The following is a 19,556-nucleotide window of genomic DNA, read 5'->3' as shown; positions in this document are numbered from 1 at the left end:
TGGAATGATTTTGTTTGTATACGTTTTCCCGTAAAAACCGGTTTGATTGGAATGGAGATGATCCTCCATATATGGAAAACTACTACAATAGCAACTATTATTGACCAATAAACGGCGTAGTACAAATCCTCTATGAATACATTAGCACCATAGTGAGACTGGCTGCCCAGGGTAGCTGTTGTGCGACTAAATAATAACCTGAAGGAAACAGAGCGGCTATTTCTGTTATTACATTTTAATCCCGCACTACAAAGAAAAGCTTAAAACGCTACATGCATTTTATACCACAGGCTTCCACCCGCTTCAATGAAGGATCTCAAAGGCATACGAATTCACGCGAATAAAAATCTATGAGTTATATCTCCATGCGCTAATTCATGAAATAAACATAGCTGGGTTGTAAATGTATTCGTCTGTTTTGAGTTTAGAGCGATATAAGTTTGTCTCGTATTTTGTGTCGATATAAGTATGTTAATGATAGAAGACTGGCTATTTAATTCTTACTACCTCGGCTTCAGCGCGATTTTTTACCGGATTTTAACCACTACGAAAACACTGACACCGATAAAGGATGGGAAAGGGTTGCAACTATCCCCAAATCGATTTTTAAAGCAATCCGCTTAGCTTTCCGTCGATGATCGGGACATAGCAGCTGGTCAAATGGCATCCTTGCAATGTAATTTGCATACACAGCGTAACCCTACGCTAAGTTTATTTCATGAATTAGAGCATGGAGATATAACTCATAGATTTTTATTTGCGTGAATTTGTATGCTTTTGAAATCCTTCATTGACGCGGGTGGGAAGCCTGTGTTTATACCTTTTGCGATCCTACAATCAGCTTGTCTCTCTGTCCGATACGATCCTCTCATAAGCTTAAAGAGACTCCCCCAGTTCATAATGTCTCCCTTGACGTCACCACACCCATAGGACATACGCATTATTTCTTCAGGTACGATCACGTGACCCCATGCGGACAGGCCGGTCAGTTTCGTGGGCGAGGACGAGTTGAATGCATCATGGAATATGGAGAAGTGCGTTGTGTCTGGTCAAAGGTTGCGATAAGTTAAGCCTCATTGGTAATGAATAGTTAATAAATGGAGACCTCCCTCTATTTAATATGGCGTCATCGATTTAACGGAGACGAGAGTTGGTAAGAGTTCTTGACTACGCTGAAATAATTTACTATGTTGATTCTTGGATAAAAACGTGACCACTACCAAAGACTGTTTAGATGGCAACCCTGTAAGAGCTAGAAAGAGTGTAGCTCTCATCGACTCTAATCATCTCTCATCTCATCGTTTGCTTGATGTGATCGACACTTTATACTGTGTTCCTGTATATATTATAGGAACTTTTAGATCCGAGAACACTTCCTATACCTCTTCATATCTCTGCTTCGGTTGTACGCGCCACCTGCATACGGGTTTAATTGTCACACAACCTTCTCAAAACTGGCTGGTTTGCGCCCAGATCTACACGCGCTTCTGTCCCATTCAAGCGCCTCTGTTACGTTTCTTTCGCTGATGCCTGATACTCAGGTTATGTTTGGACTTATAACCTGATCTATTGGATTCTATTGTTACCTTTTACCCCGTCGCGTATTTTGATTTTGATAGATATTGCCATACCTGGTAATGTTAAGCGTGCACTGAGCCAGCGACCAAAACCGATGACCTGCCCATCAAGATAAATCTCCCAGACTCCGGCATGTGACTTCCACGTGACACACACGTGACGCCATATTTTATTGCAAACACAGTTATCGTAGGAGCTGCCATAAAAATCAAACGACTGCCTAAAATAACTGTTCTAACGCATCTATCATTCCACCTTATTGCATAGTTGGTATAAGAGGGATCGCTCAAGTATGAGCTTTTTAAACGTTTTGTAAGTATGGTCTGACTACAAAGACTACAGACAGGCTGTAGAATGACTAGGTGGTATGAATAGAAAGACTACAGACAGGCTGTAGAATGACTAGGTGGTATGAATAAAAAGACTACAGACAGGCTGTAGAATGACTCGGTGGTATGTATAAAAAGACTACAGACAGGCTGTAGAATGACTAGGTGGTATGAAAAGACTACAGACAGGCTGTAGAATGACTAGGTGGTATGACTAGAAAGACTACAGACAAGCTGTAGAATAACTAGGTTGTATGAATAGAAAGACTACAGACAGACTGTAGAATGACTAGGTGGTTTGAATAAAAAGACTACAGACAGGCTGTATAATGACTAGGTGGTATGAATAGAAAGACTACAGACAAGCTGTAGAATAACTAGGTTGTATGAATAGAAAGACTACAGACAGGCTGTAGAATGACTAGGTGGTTTGAATAAAAAGACTACAGACATTAAGCTGTATAATGACTAGGTGGTATGAATAGAAAGACTACAGACAAGCTGTAGAATTACTAGGTGCTATGAATAGAAAGACTAGAGATAAGATGCAAAAGTAAAACCAGCAATCAGATTTATTCATCTATTCATTCATCCATTTAAATTTTATTTCTAGACCTTTATCATACTATAATAAAACCTAAAGTAAAGACTATAATTGCATTAAGAGGGGTGTTTTACGGACTCGGGGTCCCATATAGCCTACTGTTTACTATAATATACGAAACTAAACACAAACAAAAAACACAATCACTAAAAGCACTATATTCGTCAAAAACAACAGTATATAATCATTAATCTGAAGTGCCAGAGAGTGATAGAAGAAATTAAATCAAACGTAGGATTAGGTTGATCAATAAGGACTAATCTTGTTGGAGAGACGAGATCGAATAATTGTACTTACATCGTATTTCCAAGAACTTTGAGCTGAAGTGCGCAGTGTCTCTGGGTAAAGCCTATCACAGTATTGCCGTCATGTGTTTCCATGGCAACCTCAAGACGCGAAGTGTTACACATGACCCAGTAACACAAAGTGATCGCTGTAGCCATGTTGATTGGCAGTTGGGTATGGAACTGTTTTTGGCTGGATAAAATTACTGTTTCTACGCCATTATCGTCGCCTAAAATAGAACGAGATAATCTCTAAGCGCCTTCATATCCATCTGTCGTTTTACTAAAAATAACATGAGGCAAGCGCGCGGGAAACCTGTGATGCTCTAAACGGGTTTTGGGCCTTCAAGATGGCAGCCACAAGAATCGTTAAAATATTAATTCCTATAATTTTATGTAGAAATTATCGACTTTGCTCTAAAGCAATAAAGAGCGGACTAAATATGGCGGTAGAAAAACAAAAGTTTCCAAAACACAATAGATGTATAATGTTTCTTGACGACGACAGCATTATTTTCTCATTTTTCTCTTACTTACCCCCTTTTGGAGCGTCGCTCATATCCGTCACATTAGCAAACACCCAAGTGCTGTTACCGCCCTTCGATGTCCACGTGCACAGCTCGTGACCCCAAGCACACTCCCTGTCGATTCTATACACTTCGTTAGCACCATTAGCACCGCGCCCATTATCGACACACTCAAGAGAGCCACCATTCCCGCCATAGTCAGACATGCCTCCCGCCACACACTTGCCGCCATTTTGGATTCCAAAGACTTCGTAACCGCGACGGAACGCAGCGTCTGCGCAGCTCAAAATGGCGCCAGCTCGCTGTTGGTAAATCCACTGAAGGGCAGGGTCGATGTTTTCAAGGGAGGGGAGGGTGGTGTTTGGGCCTTTGCTTTTAAAGCAGCCAAGATTTTCTATTGCCCTGATTCCTTTGGGAACTGAAATATATAATTCTTTCAATATGATATCAAATGATGAGAAATTTGACTCACATGACCGGATTTGCCGGACTGGATGTGGCATCACAGCATGCAGCTTTTCACCTGCTGGGCAGACATGTATCTCTATATACCGGAAGTGACTTATGTCTCACGTTACCTGCTCAGTAGCCAAACATCTCGACGGCTATTTGTGACCGGACGTGAAGTTAAATATGTGTATATACCTGATAGGCAGCCATACATCTCCACGCGCATGGCGGGGTGAATGTGCCACTTGACCGGGTGGAGTCTGACGTACCACCCTATGATTGGTGGATTCACGTCATTATGTACAACGCGAAAAGAATCACTGTTACCAGGGAATTCCTGTTAGAAAAACAACTGTATGAGGGGTTATAATTGCCGGGAAAGGACAGGAAGGGAACGTTTAGCATGCTGCTAGCCATACAAAAAGCCATTTGATAGATTAATAAATAAAGCCGCAGATTCCACTTTATCGATCGTGTCAAAGGCATCGAATGCACAGTTAGCCTAGCCTTTTTTAAAATAGGCCATTAAGCTTAGAACTAAATAAAAGATCTCAATTTGTGAAATGAGTAATATATAGATTTAGGCACTGCCTAAAAGCGGAGCCAGCATTTAACATCTTTTTGTGTTGACTGATAGATGTAGTTTAAGGGGTTGTCTGCCATGTAATTATAAATAATATTGGCACCTCCAAATAGACCAAGAAAGCACTCCTTCAATAATATTAAATATGCAGTAGGAAAGATAACATATGCTAAACCTTGGTGTGGAAAAAAACTGTAAAAGTTCAAGGTGTCTTAGTTAACAGAAAATATTTTTCAAGAGTCTAGTGGTCAATTCTTATTTCAACTAAGTTCCAATATGTATGTTTTTTTTTATCAAAGCAGCATTCTAACAAGCTTTGACCTTGTGTATATCAAGGATTTGATCTTGAATATATCAAGGATGTAACAGCATTCCAAAGATTTAGAGGCCATAATTCAGTTTTCATTTACCAGAGCTGATTATTCAGAAGAATGTGTTGAAATTAGGTTTCACAAATATACCCCCTGTCATGCACAACATATTGGTGCACCCATCCTTTGGCCTGTTGTTTTTATAATTCCTAGATCCACCCATACTGGCTACTAAAAAATGAATGCAATGGATGCAAATCCTTAAATTACTGAAAATTAATTCCAATTTCTAATTTCAAACCAAACCATGTTCATTGACCTTTGTTCGGAGTAGAGAGGAATAAAAAAAACAAAAAAACAAAAAGTCAATCGTGAGTGGAAAAAGAGAGAATTGTGACTCTATTTGAAAAAAAAATGTGACTACTTTAAAAATATATAAAACAATAATGCAATTTAATAGCTTAACTGACCACTTTCCTAACATTTTTTCCCTTTCCCTATTACCTTAAGTTTGATATAAAACTATTTTATTTACAGATTTATTATTGAAAAAGCACAAGTTTGTTGTTATATTTATATAATTTAAGTACCGTGCTCTAATAAAAAAAAAAAACCTTCCCTTTATAGAAGTCCCATTAATGTACACTTGTATCAAAGCTACATTCTGACCAGCTTTGCCCTTGCACAGAAACATAATGGATGAAACAGCATTCGAAAGATAGAATGATATAAGTATACATTTCAGATGCCATATGGAAGTTTCATCTATCACTAAATGGTGATACTCTATCACCAAGAAAATTAAAACCCACAAATATACCTCCAGTCATGCATTACATATTGGTGCACCCACCCTTTAGCAAGATGACCTGCTGTTTTATAGAAACCCTGGATCCACGCATGCTAATGCTACTCCAAAATTAAATGCAATGGTGGAGTACAAATTGACTTGGAAAGCAAATTCTAAACTTATTCTCTTATATTACAGAAAAGTGCTAAATGAAAATGTCTAATTTCAAACCCAGCTTATCTATTTAAATTCATTTGGTTGAAGCAGTAGATAATATAAAAGTGGGTACAAAAAAAGTAAACAAAGAGAGAATAAAGGCTGAAATGGGACAAAATCTTTGATTAAAAATTATGAGAATGCAACAATTTGATTGAGCACTTTCCTAACATTTCCCCTTTTCCTCATTATCTTTAGGTTTATAGAAAAAACATATAACACTTATATTGCTTTATCAAAGTAAGAAATCCCCTACTATAATTATCTTTAAGAAATTTGCCTACTCTCATGCCTCTCAGCATCAATCATGGCCCTCAGGTAGTCCTTGGTTGGTTTTACCTAAATAAAAGTAGAAAATATTAAGTCTTTTTTTCTTTCAAAACAATATTTTCATCATGCTATTTATAACCTTAGTAATTTTCCACAACTATTTGAATAAAAATAAATAAACACATTAGATGGTATGCAAAATACAGACGATATAAGCTTAAGCAAAATGATATAGGTAATAGGGGTTGCATTTTGTTTATTTATTTTTGATGAGAATTTTTCTTGTAATTGTAAAGTTAATGTAGTTATGGTAATGTTGAAAGAGTCGCTGTATCTTCCAAAAGACTAAATACACAGAATATAAATACAATAAAGTTCTACTTTAGCAATATATGGCGGGATGGTATTTTTCAGCCTTTATTAAATATGTCAACGCAGTCAATAAAAGTGTAAGTAGAGAGAACGAAGAATATTAAAGGATGACTAAAGCTGGTACGGTGTTTTTAAAACACCAACAAACGAGCATTACAAAAGCACAACAATAAAAGAAAAATAATTGAGTCATATCCTCAATACAAATAGTCGTCTAAAACTCACCATGGCAATGTTTTTTTTTGTCACTTTTTTGTTTGTCGCCCTTAGTTGTGTTCGCTTTATGGTTGTAAACTGCGAACATGTCGACTTTCTGCTAGCAAGACACTGGTTGGCACAAGTGAATGGTTTTTATAGATGAAAACAGACATCAATATCCAAAGGCCCTTACTTCTCAGGGTCTCCTTACATAGATATAGACGTGACGTGAATGAATATTAGTAGAATGGTAGTGTAGATCCTCTCCTAGTCCTCTTTTTGCTGCCGCGACTGGCGGGATTGACGAACACTCGGGATTTTACTATCGGCTCGTACTTCAGACAAAACGGTTCCTCAAAGACTTTAGCCCATTTGAATCCGCATATTTTCTCATTAAATACTATTTTCAAGCTGCCTTTTTTTTCTGTGAACATACGAACTACTTTCAAGCACTAAATAGAGGCGGTTAAAAACACATAAAACACCGAGTAGGGCCTGGGAGTTGCGCGGATGACTTGGCGTGTGACACCACAGGGTTCCCGCACAATGACAACAAAAACCAAGTCGCATAGCTATACCATATTTCTATACCTATTAGTCCAGTCAATCTGTGGTTTCAGGTGGAACTAATTGCATTATAATTTCTCTTAACGGATTTTGAACAAGTGATACAACCTAGTTAACATACTAAAAGTCCCCAAAAATCCCTTTGGTGGAACATCCTGAAATTTGTGATTTTTCCATTTCAGGGCAAAATAAAAGGGGACCCGCGTCGGTAAAACGGAAAAAAAAATAAAAAAAAACACTTCAAAATCAGTACATTTAAAAACCCATTGGTCAAAGTTAATTTAATACCCAGTTTGGATATCGAAACAAAGCAAATTGCCGCTGTTTTATATCTTTCCAATATTGCTGTAATCCAAAAAACCACAGGGTACCCGCGAAAACACTTAACAAATTTGAAAATTCAAGCCTGAATCAGAAAATTACAAAGGTCATTGGAAAAAATCGTTTTCTCCACAAATGTATTTCTGCATTCTGGCGTCAGTTACTGAAATTTCTTTAGAAAACAAACTTACATGTGACAGCAACTCAGTAGCTAGGGTTGTTATAGAAGGTATGGCTTCTCGTCACCTCCCAGTGACTTCCGGGGTCCCTAAGGAAGCCTAATAGGCCCCTTCTATTTAGAACCTACATCAACGATCTACCAGACGCCACAGACAAAGGCACACCGCTATATACTCAGACGACACAAAGCTGTACCGAAGAATCTCTTCGATAAAGGACTGTGAAGCTCTTCAGGATGACCTGACAATTCTAGCAAGTGGAGCCACAAAACAAAAATAAAGTTTAACGCTACCAAGTGTTAATTTAGTCTTTACAGTCTAACGGAAGAAATCGCCCACACTGGTGGACTATCAGCTTGGCGCAAAAGGTCTTCAGCGCATCAACATTGAAAAAGATCTTGGGGGCACAATATCGAGCAATCTCACATAGGACACCCACATTCTATATGTGGTGTCCAAGGCCAACAGAATGCTTGGTCTGCTCAAGAGGACATGTGTCCTAATTACAGATACAGGGTCAGGCGTACTCTATACCTGTCCCTTGTCAAGTCGTAGCTATGTTTCGCCATTGAAGTCTGGTCCCACGGCAGCGTAAGACTTAAAATGTACTATTAGAAAAAGTTAAAAGGCGAGCTCCTAATAGTCGGGTCGCTTAGCGCACAAAAAGAGCTCAATCTATACACAGCGGACAAAAGCACCAAACTTGGTATAATTATAGCCTATGAGATGGTAATTAATTTTGAGACCGGTGCCCACCGGTACCATTAGCGGATCCATAGATAAAGAGCAATTCTTCTTTTTTTGGAAATCTGGTGTTGCGGGTACCCTGCGGTGAGATTTTTATACCTTTTCATGAGGCCAAAAAAGATAAAAATGCACATATTTGAAAACGATTTCTATCATTTAAGCTGTACTCTATCGAATTCCGAACAAAAGAACGTATAAATAGCTATAAAAAGCTACATTTGAAGAAGAAGGAAATCTACTGGAGCCCAGGCTCCGCGTGGCCTTTTTTACATCCCTCTTGCTAACATACAAATATAATAATAATATGACTGATTTCCGTCCATCAAATAAGCAAAATAGGTGGTGCACATGAATTTCACCAGAAATGTTCTTTCAATGAGCTGTCTAAGCATTATATTAATGGTTACAGAGCTTTGATTCAACCAGCGCAGCTCTAGCTTGTCACCAGGAAAAAATCAGCTACCGATGAGAGAGACTTTTTATAGCTTTTTATGTGTTGATAAAATATACCATGACAACTAGGATCATTTGTTTATCTTTCCCTTACGGCCCTATGTTAATTTTAAAATCAAATTATTACAATTGTTTCCGAGGCGAGAGCCTCGCTCTACCCCATGCTAGTTACGGGCCAAAGCGTCCAGTATATAGATCGGCAGTGGTGGCTGGCGTTTACGAATATGGCGCTCAAAACCATCTGATTGTTTATAACTTACATAGAATAATTCTGGCTTACGTCAGGTTTGGGCCTAAACGTGTCCTCCTAAGGTTGACGCTAGTACCGTTGACACTAGAGTTTTTGTACACTTATTTATAGCACCGTCGAAGGAAAAATCTTCTGTTTGGAAAAGAAATCCCAGCGTACCCTGCACACAAGCTAGCGTACGCGCATCATTCTGAAAAGTCTCTTTCAGTTTATTTCAGAATGACTTTTTTCCCTTTATTACAATAACGGTCCGCCGATCACTGATGGTATGCCTTAGAAAAAGCCTCTAAAACTCTGTCCTTTAGTAAAAATCGGTTAAAGGATTTCTCATTCCCGAAATCTCGCATTCGTGTCTCATGCGCATTGTGGAGCTTGGACATCACAAAAAAGGTACGTACCATTTTCAACAGCTTCCACTTATATATTCTCATAATATATTATATTCTATAAGCCTGACAAAAGCTCTAAACTCTCTTATCATCCTCTCTCGCTTCCTGGAGACATTTCTTTTACTTATGCTCCACGGCTTTTTCCATCCCTGAGGTCATCATTAAGACATCTTTAAGTTAATAACATAGTCCTTTATTGCTGCGGCGATTTGTTGGAGGTTGGTTGCTATCCTGTTAAAAGCATGTGATACGTTCAACCTCGTCACTATAATGCACACGTAGGGAGAAATAAGCACTGTTTTTTTTTCGCAGTTCCTCTTCTAGTCACCTTTTTTCGTTCTTAAAGGCTTTCGAGCATTAATACCGCAAATTTGTGATAATTCCTGTGCCATTTTGCGCTATTTGCAACAAAGAGTTTCTACAGATGTTTCTTCTGAACATCTGAATCCTTTAATATTCTCAAGAAAAGATTCACAAACTAATTACTTTGATTGAGGAGGCAAATCTAAAGCATCTCGTTGTTCTGTGTTGTCTAGTTGACATACATTTACAAAGCCCCCTATTAAATCCATCTCAACCTCTTTTTAGCCAACGTCAAAATACCCTAAAATTGCGATAATCGCAGACTTAGAAGAAATACATTTAAACTCAAGACAAAAGTTCATATTTAGTAGGTTATTGACATTGTAAGTCCTTGATACATAAAGTATGAGCCTTTTTTTCACCTAAAATACGCGATTTTATGAGGTACTTACAGCGTATACTATGCCAATATAAGCCGCCATCTTGGATAACCGTGAGGGGGATTGGGTCTAGCCTTGATAACTTTTTCTCTTAGATAAAGCGTTTTAATGCAGCCGAAGGGAGTTTTATCTTGAAATATTAACAAATAGCGTTATATTTCCCCTACTAGAATAAAACAATCAGATATTTCTCCTTAGGTTTGGAAGTACAAGGTATTTTAAATTTCACCACAGGAAGCCCGTGATGGACGCTTTTCTCTAATTTTTATTCCGTTATTACACGAAATCCTCAAGTGGTACCGGTGGGTACCGGTCTCAATATTAATTAGCATCCTCTTGGCTAACTTTGTGCCAAGTTTGGTGCTTTTGTCCGCTATGTATAGATTGAAACACTAAGCGACAGGACTATAAGATCCAAGATCGGAGACTTGTGCTTTAAAGAGCGACTTCTAAAACTCGATCTACTACCCTTGGTCTACGACCGAGAGGTGAAAGACCTAATCTTTTTTTTAGTGTAACTAACTAGTTTAACTTCGAAATGACCGACCTGAATGTTCAACTTTTGTCACTTTTGTAAATCATAATCGTACCCGTAACCTGAACCGAAGCTTAACTTTATCTCCGGCTCTTTGCAGAACAACTGCGTTTTAAGCATCTTATTTCAATCGTATTGTAAGACCATATAATCTAGTATGTCACATAACTCAGTTCAATACGTTCTCTGGCCTACTCGCGCTTAAAAATATTTCCTGAAGAACCGTTATCAGACACTACTTGCCAATGTATTCAACGTAGACTTACCCTGTACATGGTCCATCGCACGGATCTTTGACTGCCTGTGATTGAAGACCAATCTAGTAATCAGTGTGTTTTTTTAGGCTTTACACCTAGCCCAAAGAAAGGAAATGCAATCCAATTTGTGCATTTGCACCGCACCATTTCTAGCAGCGATCCGTGTGTTGGAGGCAAGTCTGTCCGCACTGGACCATCCCCAATGATCGCTGATAAATATAATGCGATACAAATGCTAATCGGATTACAGCACCAGAAGATGAACCTGCAAGAAGAATGGTCTAGACTGTAGTGCGACGTTTGGAAGGTGGTCAGACTTGTCACAATTCTGGACTAATCGAGCTAGAGCTAGACGTTCAGTTTCATTAGAAGTGTAAGTAGCTATCTCTAGGCTGGTGTAAAACTCAAGAAATTACAAAAATGTTCCAGATTTCTGCTGTATTACATTTTTAAATAGGCTAAATACTGAGCATATGTCACATATAAGTTTATTTTCTAGACAAATTTCAGTCACTGACTCGGGTGCGAAGAATGCAGAAATACATTCGCGGAGAAAATATTTGAAATAGAAATAAAACATGGGCAAGTTGCTTTATTTCGATACTGAAATTGTGTATTAAATCATTTTTGGGCAATGACTGAAATTTTCTGATTCAGACTTGTATTTTCAATTTTTTCAGGGATTTCGGTGCGGGTACTATGTAGTTTTTGGAATACAGAAATATTGGGAAAAAAGATATTAAACAGGGGCAATTTGCTTTGTTTCGATATATTGTCTTTCAATATATTGTCTTTAATCAACTTTGACCAGTCGCCTTTTCAATGTACTGATTGACACGTGTATTTTATTTTTTCCGTTTTTACGACGCGGGTAACCTGTGGTTTTACTCCGGACAAAGCACATATTTAAAGATGTTCCACCAAAGGGATTTTTAGGGACTTTTAGTATGTTAACTAGGTTGTATCACTTGTTCAAAATCCGCTGAGAGAATTTCTATTGCAATAAGTTCCACCTGGGCCATTAAAAATTTCATAGATTGACTGGACTATATGGAGCATCGCGCGCGGCCTACGCTCTCGCTGGCTCCGCTACAATGATAACTAGAAAATGAAGAAACACATCTACCTAGTTTCTCTACTATCTACTAACGGGTCTATCTAGTAGTGAAATTGATTGAAGAATAAAACAGAAGAGAGGGAAGGGAAACGGAATTGGAAAGGAGAAAGTCAGGTTGTTACAGAAAGGGGATAATGACATTGCCTGGTGACACCAGACAGCCGTTTTGCTGAATCGTGGGAAACGTAGCGGACGAGGCGAAGAAGCAAAGTGGAGGCCAGTTCAAGCCAAAGGTGATTAGACGGTCCGGGGTCCCGTTGAAAACATCGCTAAAAGGACCCATGCGAAGAATAACACTTGAGCATGTGTGCAAGCAGGGAAAGCTAGGATCGCGGGTGTGACAGGTTTACTATAGGATGGGATGGGTACACAATAGGATGCATTTCGCGCAAAGAGGAGCAAAGGGTAACTATGTACAGGAAAATGTTGGAGGACAAGAAGGAAAACAGTGCGCTGTTCAAGCATATAATGATGTGCCCTTGAGGCAAGGGCTGATTACAGATCTTAGAACTTTGAACTTAGTGGCTTATTTCACAACCCATTAACAAGACAAATAGATGAAGCTACATGCATTATCAGGGTTCGGACAAGGAATTGTGAGCAAAATGGAAGTCGTGTGAAGACATTTTGACGCATCCCCGTCACTCAGACATCTCCCACAAGGGAGAGATGATGGTCGATTGTCTTTTTTAGAGCATAAATCGCCTAACCTGTTTGTAATCGCTTGTAGTAAAAGAGCCTTGCTCAGGATATTATGGAAAATAAAAGGTGTTTAAAAACACGGGTGTTAGCTGTGAGCATCAGTCATAATCACTTCCTCCACTTACTTACCATGATCGAACCGTTAACTTTATACCACTGGTAAGCTCTTCCCAACTGGCTGAAGGACACCTTAAAACTTGTCACCCAGTGCTGTGTTTGCAACCTCAACCCATACTCCGCCTCGAATCTGCCCTGTGTTGCTATGTGTGTTACCATAGCAACACTACCAAAGTCAATCTGAAGCCACTGGCTTAAATCGGCAACTCCTGAAATTTACAAAAATCACGAAAATCGCTGCAACTTTATAATCCATATTACCTTTCTGACAATGTAATCGATTTTTATTCCGGTTGTTGCCCTTTTGGAAAATCTGCCGTTCGCGGCAGCACCCAAAGGTCTGTATCGATAAGATGGACCAAGGTCAACAAGGTTATTTCACATTTTTCTACCTTCACCTTCAAAACAGGTCACTTGAACTGCATCGTTCAAAAAATGTCAATGTAGGTTATATTCACCTAAAAACAGCAACAATCATCTGACAGAAAACAATTTACTGAATACCCTCAGGGTGCCCGCGGCGATGGCCATGATTTTTTCACACACTACCTCATTACTTCTCAAAAATATGTCAAGATTTTTGGGTTATAGAACTTAAGTATCCATCATGTTTCGAAACACAGAATCAGAGCATCTCAAGAAACCTACCTGCAACCCAAGCGCCAGGTTTTCCATGTTCTCCGACTGTATGTAGCCGCGCGCGATGAGCGGTGTCCTGGAACGAGGAGGCTGTGATGGCCGCGTCGGTAATTCTGCCGTTTTGAATACCCAGAGGCATACCGCATTCGGTCTTGTTATTTATCACACGGTCTAAAAATGGTATTAAGCGAAAAAAGCAGCTTTAATGTAAATGATCGATCAAAAGGAGATGACAGTCTGTGAAAGAGTTCTACTCTTTCTAGCTCTCAAAATGATCCCGCAAAAAGTTCTTTGAGAGTTGTTGAAAGTGGTTACGATTTTATCCAAGAATCTGTGTAGTAATTTATTGGATTCATCTCTGAATCTGTAATTAATAGTGAAATGAGAAACGACTCTCGAATGAAAAACGTTTAAAGTAAATGAAAGCTGTAAGAATCAATGAGAGCGGGTGAGACTCGTTTATCCAGGGCCGCAGCAGAAGGTGGGGCACTGGGACCCTGTGCCCCCACAATATTTTCAAACATTATAACGAAACGACCAGCAGGGGCGTGGCTGTGCCCCCTACTCATCATTTTCTTAGTGATTCTGTATTGTGCACCTCCCCCAATATTTCGAGGCTTTCTACGGCCCTGTCATCCTTTCATCGAGGCTCCAGCCTTGTGCCAAGCGTTTGCCATCGATTAGTGCTGCCTAATCGCGTTTTATTTTGCTGTTTTTATTTTTTTTAACTTTAATTATTTGTTTTGTGCACCCTGTTATTGCTTTGCAATAATTCATCGCAGGGTACTCGCTCTCATGCCTTGAGTAGTATTGAGAATATGAGAGGTATTAGTCTTTTAATGCTGTCCGTTTATAATAGTTCCTTTTTTATTGTTGTCCCTTTTTATCATTTGTTAGATATTTCTTTAAAAGCCAATCGCTCAAAGTAAAACACCGTTCTGTACAAGCCCTAAGGATCATATCAAACGGACGTCATCGATGACGTCACTTAAAGCAAAAAAAAAACTTGATTAAAAGCAAAACATATTCATATCTCAGGAAAGAAGCATTATTCCACAACCAAACTTAGTAGGAGTAATGCTATGTTAAAGGGGGTCAAAAACAATATTCACGTAATTTGTGACGTCATCGATGACGTCAATAAGAGCAATACTATTCCGATGTCATTAAGAACAAGAATATTATTATCACATGAGAGATCTCAGTGTAAACTGTATCCATATTCAACTCGGTCGATGCTGGAAGGATCGAGTGACATTGCAACTTTCCAGTGGGCTTTCTTTACATTTGCTGTGAAGGCTTCAGTTGACGTAGGAAGTGACTGGATCTGCGGCACCGAGGTTTCACTGTTGCCAAACTCTTAAATCCCATACTGATCCCTGACATTCTTGTTTCCTTGTGATTTTGCAGTGTAACACGAGCCAATGAACTTAGTGGCATGCTCAATAAGTGGCGCATTCTAACAACCCAGTGTCAGCGGGTCTGGAGCTGCGACCAGCAAATGCTTTGTCAACATCTTCTATGATATGTCTTTTTGGCTGAAGAGATAGACCTTTGTGACATAAAACTTCGTATGATACCACGCATCAGCAGCGTGTAAATTGCTTACGGTACCTTTGACACGTACTCTCACTTCGTTGGCGATTACGTCATTTCGTTCAGTACAGGTGTCAAGAATAGACTGTCTAAAAGCACTCCCTGTGCAGAATAAGACTGCTTTTTTCCATCTTTTGGGATTTGTTCTGTCTGTCTCCACAACACACAACTCGCCACAGAACAGGCAGTTTTCCTTGAAATTGAATATGCAGTTTAAACACCGGGAACGAGAACGGCAACGGCAACGGAAAACGAAGGGGAAAACCCCTAAGTCGTACTGCACATGCTCCCAAGTCTTCCAGCCGAAGTTTTCATCCTGGCCTCGACGTAAAGGTTCCGAAGTTGCGTTGTGTGAAACGTGAGTTGTGTATTAAATTGTTTTCATTGCTTTTCCTTTTTTTTAAATATTTCCAGCAAACCGAGAGCATGTAGTTCTTTATAGATAAGCCAGTTCATAGGTTTTAATTATTTACACTCCTCTTATGAATTGTTTTCTAAGAGCCATTTTCTTATGGCTGCTTTGTTTCGATGATGATGATGTTGATGATGATGATGGTGATGTTGATAATGATGATGTTATTCTTTGTTGGCTTTGCAAAAAAATGTAGCCTAGTGTTTGCTTCTTTACAAACACACCATATTTTTTCATACCCCCCCCACCCCTGTGAAATTTCTAATTATCTTGTCTTGGGGGTATGGACATTTCTGGAATCTTATATTAATAAACATGAATGAATATGTAATCTTAAAATGTGTCTTTTTTTTTAGGTGAAAGCAAAATAAATATGCGCTGGCTGTCACGGCATGACATCTTTTGTGCAGAGAAATTTGCTGCCGTTGACCCATACCAATACCCAAAAGGGAGCAAAGAAAGGTTTGCCCTGAGGAAAAAAAAATAGCTGCTAACCTTGATGGTCCACATTTGTTCCAGAAAATCACTCTTAGTGTCAGTGGCAGGACTGTCCGGGATAGGGTAAACCTTGTTAAAAAAAAAAAAAAAAAAAAAAAGTTCCTCCCCAAACAGAGTTTGGTTAGCTTTGGAGGAGATAGTGAACAAGGATAGTGATTCAGATAAAATGCAGAGAGTTGAACAGGATGAAAAGAAAGGAAAAGATGAAAGAGAGAAGAAGAGATGAGGGCAAGGGTTCTGGAAAGAATCGCAGACAGGCAGACCAAGAAAGGTCAAGGAGAGCCGAAGAAAGGAAAGCTTATTAGAGATGTTCTGCGAGAGACAATTTGCAGTACCTCAAAGAAAGATCAAAACAGCAATAAAAGTTGAAAGAATAGATGAAGCTTAAAATGCAGACTCAAGAGGCCAAAACAAAGGCTCAGCAAGCTTTTCAAGCACGAATGCTACAACAGCAATAACAAATGTTTGCTTCCTTGCAGAAACAGCAGGAGCAGCAGCAGCAGTGGCAGCAACAACAACAACAAATGAAGTCCACAATGATGACGCAGCAACAATCTCAAGCCATGATGGCTACAAGAACTAGTTTCAGAAAATTATTTATTGAACTTTATTATTTATAGTGAAGTAATATATTACTTTCTTAGCTTACACAGATTTGTGATGTTCTTCCAGTGCAAGGCTTTCTCGCATCTGAATATAAACCTTATTCAAGATATTTGCTTCTTTATGGCAAAAATTAATATTATTAAAAAATATCATTAAAATGTTAAAAAAAACTTTTATCTGATGCTTATTTTGATTATGGTGACATAGAAGTATTTTAATCTAAGTATGTTTTCTTGATAAAAAATCTGAGAAGTAGTGTTTCCATAGAGTGAATTTAAGGCATTTCTAAGAAGAGCAAAGACAATATAAGCTTTTCTTACTGAAGACGGAACAATTTAAAAATTTTATTTAATCAATAAACTTAAAATAATTTACAATATCCCCAAGGAGCTACTCCACGGATGTCCATTTGATTCATTAAACTCTTCCATCTGTGGTTTGAGGGGGTGGACTGTATTGCCGAAGGAGCCTTGTAGATGAATGCGGAGGAGATATGCTGGGTCTCCATAAAGGCATAGTGGATGTGGTGCAGGAGGCCTAGAGAATGCATGCAGCTCAAGATCGTGGGGGAGGCCAGACTCCCGCAGCATGAAAGCATCATGTCGTTTTCCCTCTGTGCCAAAGAAAATAAATAAGTAAAAACAGATTTAATAATTTAACCTTTTGCTGAAAATCCTTTATAACATCGGCATTTGGGGATAAATCGGGCTAGATCTGCCACCTACAAATGTAATACTAATTACAAGTGTAATCGCAATCAACCACTTTTTATTGGTTAATTACTTTTGTGGTTGTTATATATTTGTGGTTGATATAATATTACTTTTGCAGGTGACACGGGATAGACAGCCAGGGAAATCTATAAAAATATAATGGGTCAACTTTGGGTTATATAAATTCTTAAAAGTTGGGAATTAAGTAGCACACAAGCTAGGTTAGCATGATATCTAGTCTTACCTATTGGTCCATACATGTTCCCTATCATGCCATTCGGGAGCCACGGACTGGAACTTTATACTATGAACTCGTTTGAGGCCATTGTACACAATCTCCTGGTGCTGGTTTGGTCAGCAAATAGGTCTCACTACATTTCCATCGATGAATCCGAAACAGTTGTCCAATGGAGATCCTTTTGCAGATATTGCAGGGATATCTCGCTTGTGAAACCTAAATTCAGATGAGCACTCATCTTCCTCCAAAAGATCCACGTGAAACAGTTTTGTAGTTTTCGTACGGGGGAACAAGATTGTCTAGTTTGCTTAAATCGTAAAGCAAAACAAACTCCTCGTCGGCTATGATTCCATCAGCTTGGCTCTGCAGAAGTTGCTCTTTTGCTCGTTTAAGTGAAGACACATAACTTAAATAAATAAAGCGAAAAATTGCGATAGCAGTCGGGAATAAAGTAACAAAAATGCTCGCGTTTTGCCGTTTTGTGTTTGCTTAATTTGTTTACAACTGCACTCGTCATTAATTCTGTAATGATTAGTCGGGAGGACTTCTTTTGACCGGAGTCGTACCTTTATTCTGAGTCAGTGGTATGAAGAGTAATGAGGAATTACAATGCGGTCTTATTTGTAGTAAAACAAGTAGTACGTTTGATTGACAAGCACTGACCACGTGTGCAGAGTGCGGTGATTGGACGGTACTTGACAATGCAAACAGTTACATCAGATATCATTAACTCTCGGCAAAATTAGCGATAACAAAGGAAAGCTTTGAAAAGAATTTAAGGATACAAAACGGATGTCCTTTGCCATGAAACTAAGGGAGTTGGTAGGAAAGGTCATAAGGTAACTTTGGAGGAACAGATATGTAACTTGTAATCGAAAGTTACTGAACGGAAGGGGAAAGAACTGGTCGCTCAAGTAGCGTAGGTGTGATGTTTGCTGACCTAGATTAGCCTAGTTGATCAGATTGCCAACACTGCAGAGCTAAGCACCTCCTACTTGAGTGTGGGCGATCCTACGTGCTGTGCTAATGATACCGACAATTAACGTACGACATCTAAAGGAAACTATATAAACAGAGACTTGTAAGTTTACCAACTTAATGGGAAGTTGAAGACAGATAAGTACCCAAAACATGGTACGATCCGATAAAAGTCATTATTTCGCTAATTAAGCGAACAACTTCCTATTCAAGCTAAATCAACAAAAACTAACAATGCCTCAAGAATGCTCTCAACCTTGAACAACCCTTTTAGCTAGAGCAAATATCTTAACTTTGTCTATTTGCTTACTACAATTAGCAAAATACGGATTCATTCTAACATAACCTATCATAACAATTCCTCACCCCAGTCCTCGTGAGGTTTTCCCGTTGCCGTTGCCGTTCTCGTTTCCGTTGCTTAAACTGCCTAATGACGACACATTAGACACTGTCGTTGTCTTTTAAGGGGTTGGTATACTGCGGAATCATCAGTGCGGGATTTGCTTTTCTTATGACGGCTCAGGTGCAGTCGTGATGTGTAGGTCGACACACAGCCTTTGAGGCAGTCTTCCGTCAAATCAGATTGGTTAAATTTTTTTCCCCGCTTGGGAGACATAAATGTCATCATCATATTCTCTACTGAATTTTATAATTGTAGCATAGCCTTCTGCTCCTGCTTTTACAATGATTTCGCCTTTGTTGTCGCAGTAAAATTTGCATTTAAGAAAGCAAGGATTCTCCATTGAGCCACATGCTACTAGAAATAATCAAATTTTATGGTCATTATCTTTTTTAATTTTGATTATTTCAGTTTTAGGCTCTCAATTAAACATAATGCAGAGGTTAATACATGACAAGTGCTTGAAATCATCTTTATTTCACAGCAATTTTGACAATACTATACTCGACGATTCTAAAGCAACAGAAGAAACTGTGGGTCACGAGCTGGCCGCCACATTCATTACTATTATTATTATTATTATTATT

The 19,556-nt window shown here is 38.8% G+C and overlaps 1 protein-coding gene and 2 long non-coding RNA genes across 3 annotated transcripts; all 3 read right to left on the bottom strand.

Moving 5' to 3' along the window:
* Positions 1 to 743: 743 nt before the first annotated feature.
* Positions 744 to 13,694, bottom strand: LOC5500719. Its single transcript, XM_048727304.1, has 7 exons — positions 13,538 to 13,694; positions 12,902 to 13,098; positions 3,968 to 4,109; positions 3,333 to 3,740; positions 2,809 to 3,025; positions 1,632 to 1,774; positions 744 to 1,045 (listed from the first exon to the last, which is right to left on the bottom strand). The coding sequence occupies exons 1-7, from the start codon at positions 13,665 to 13,667 to the stop codon at positions 744 to 746; spliced, it is 1,539 nt and encodes a 512-aa protein (XP_048583261.1). The 5' UTR covers positions 13,668 to 13,694.
* Positions 5,866 to 7,081, bottom strand: LOC116607341. The gene is made up of 2 exons (XR_004292307.2): positions 6,540 to 7,081; positions 5,866 to 6,011 (listed from the first exon to the last, which is right to left on the bottom strand). It is a non-coding gene; the product is annotated as an uncharacterized LOC116607341 (long non-coding RNA).
* Positions 13,695 to 16,614: 2,920 nt separating the features above from the next.
* LOC125563206 lies at positions 16,615 to 18,742 on the bottom strand. The gene is made up of 2 exons (XR_007308222.1): positions 17,598 to 18,742; positions 16,615 to 17,253 (listed from the first exon to the last, which is right to left on the bottom strand). It is a non-coding gene; the product is annotated as an uncharacterized LOC125563206 (long non-coding RNA).
* Between the last annotated feature and the right edge of the window lie 814 nt (positions 18,743 to 19,556).

Source organism: Nematostella vectensis, chromosome 5, assembly GCF_932526225.1.
Source record: "Nematostella vectensis chromosome 5, jaNemVect1.1, whole genome shotgun sequence".
In the NCBI taxonomy this organism is placed as follows: domain Eukaryota; kingdom Metazoa; phylum Cnidaria; class Anthozoa; order Actiniaria; family Edwardsiidae; genus Nematostella; species Nematostella vectensis.
The sequence above is the reverse complement of the archived record's forward strand: the minus strand, read 5'-3'. Positions and strand labels throughout refer to the sequence as shown.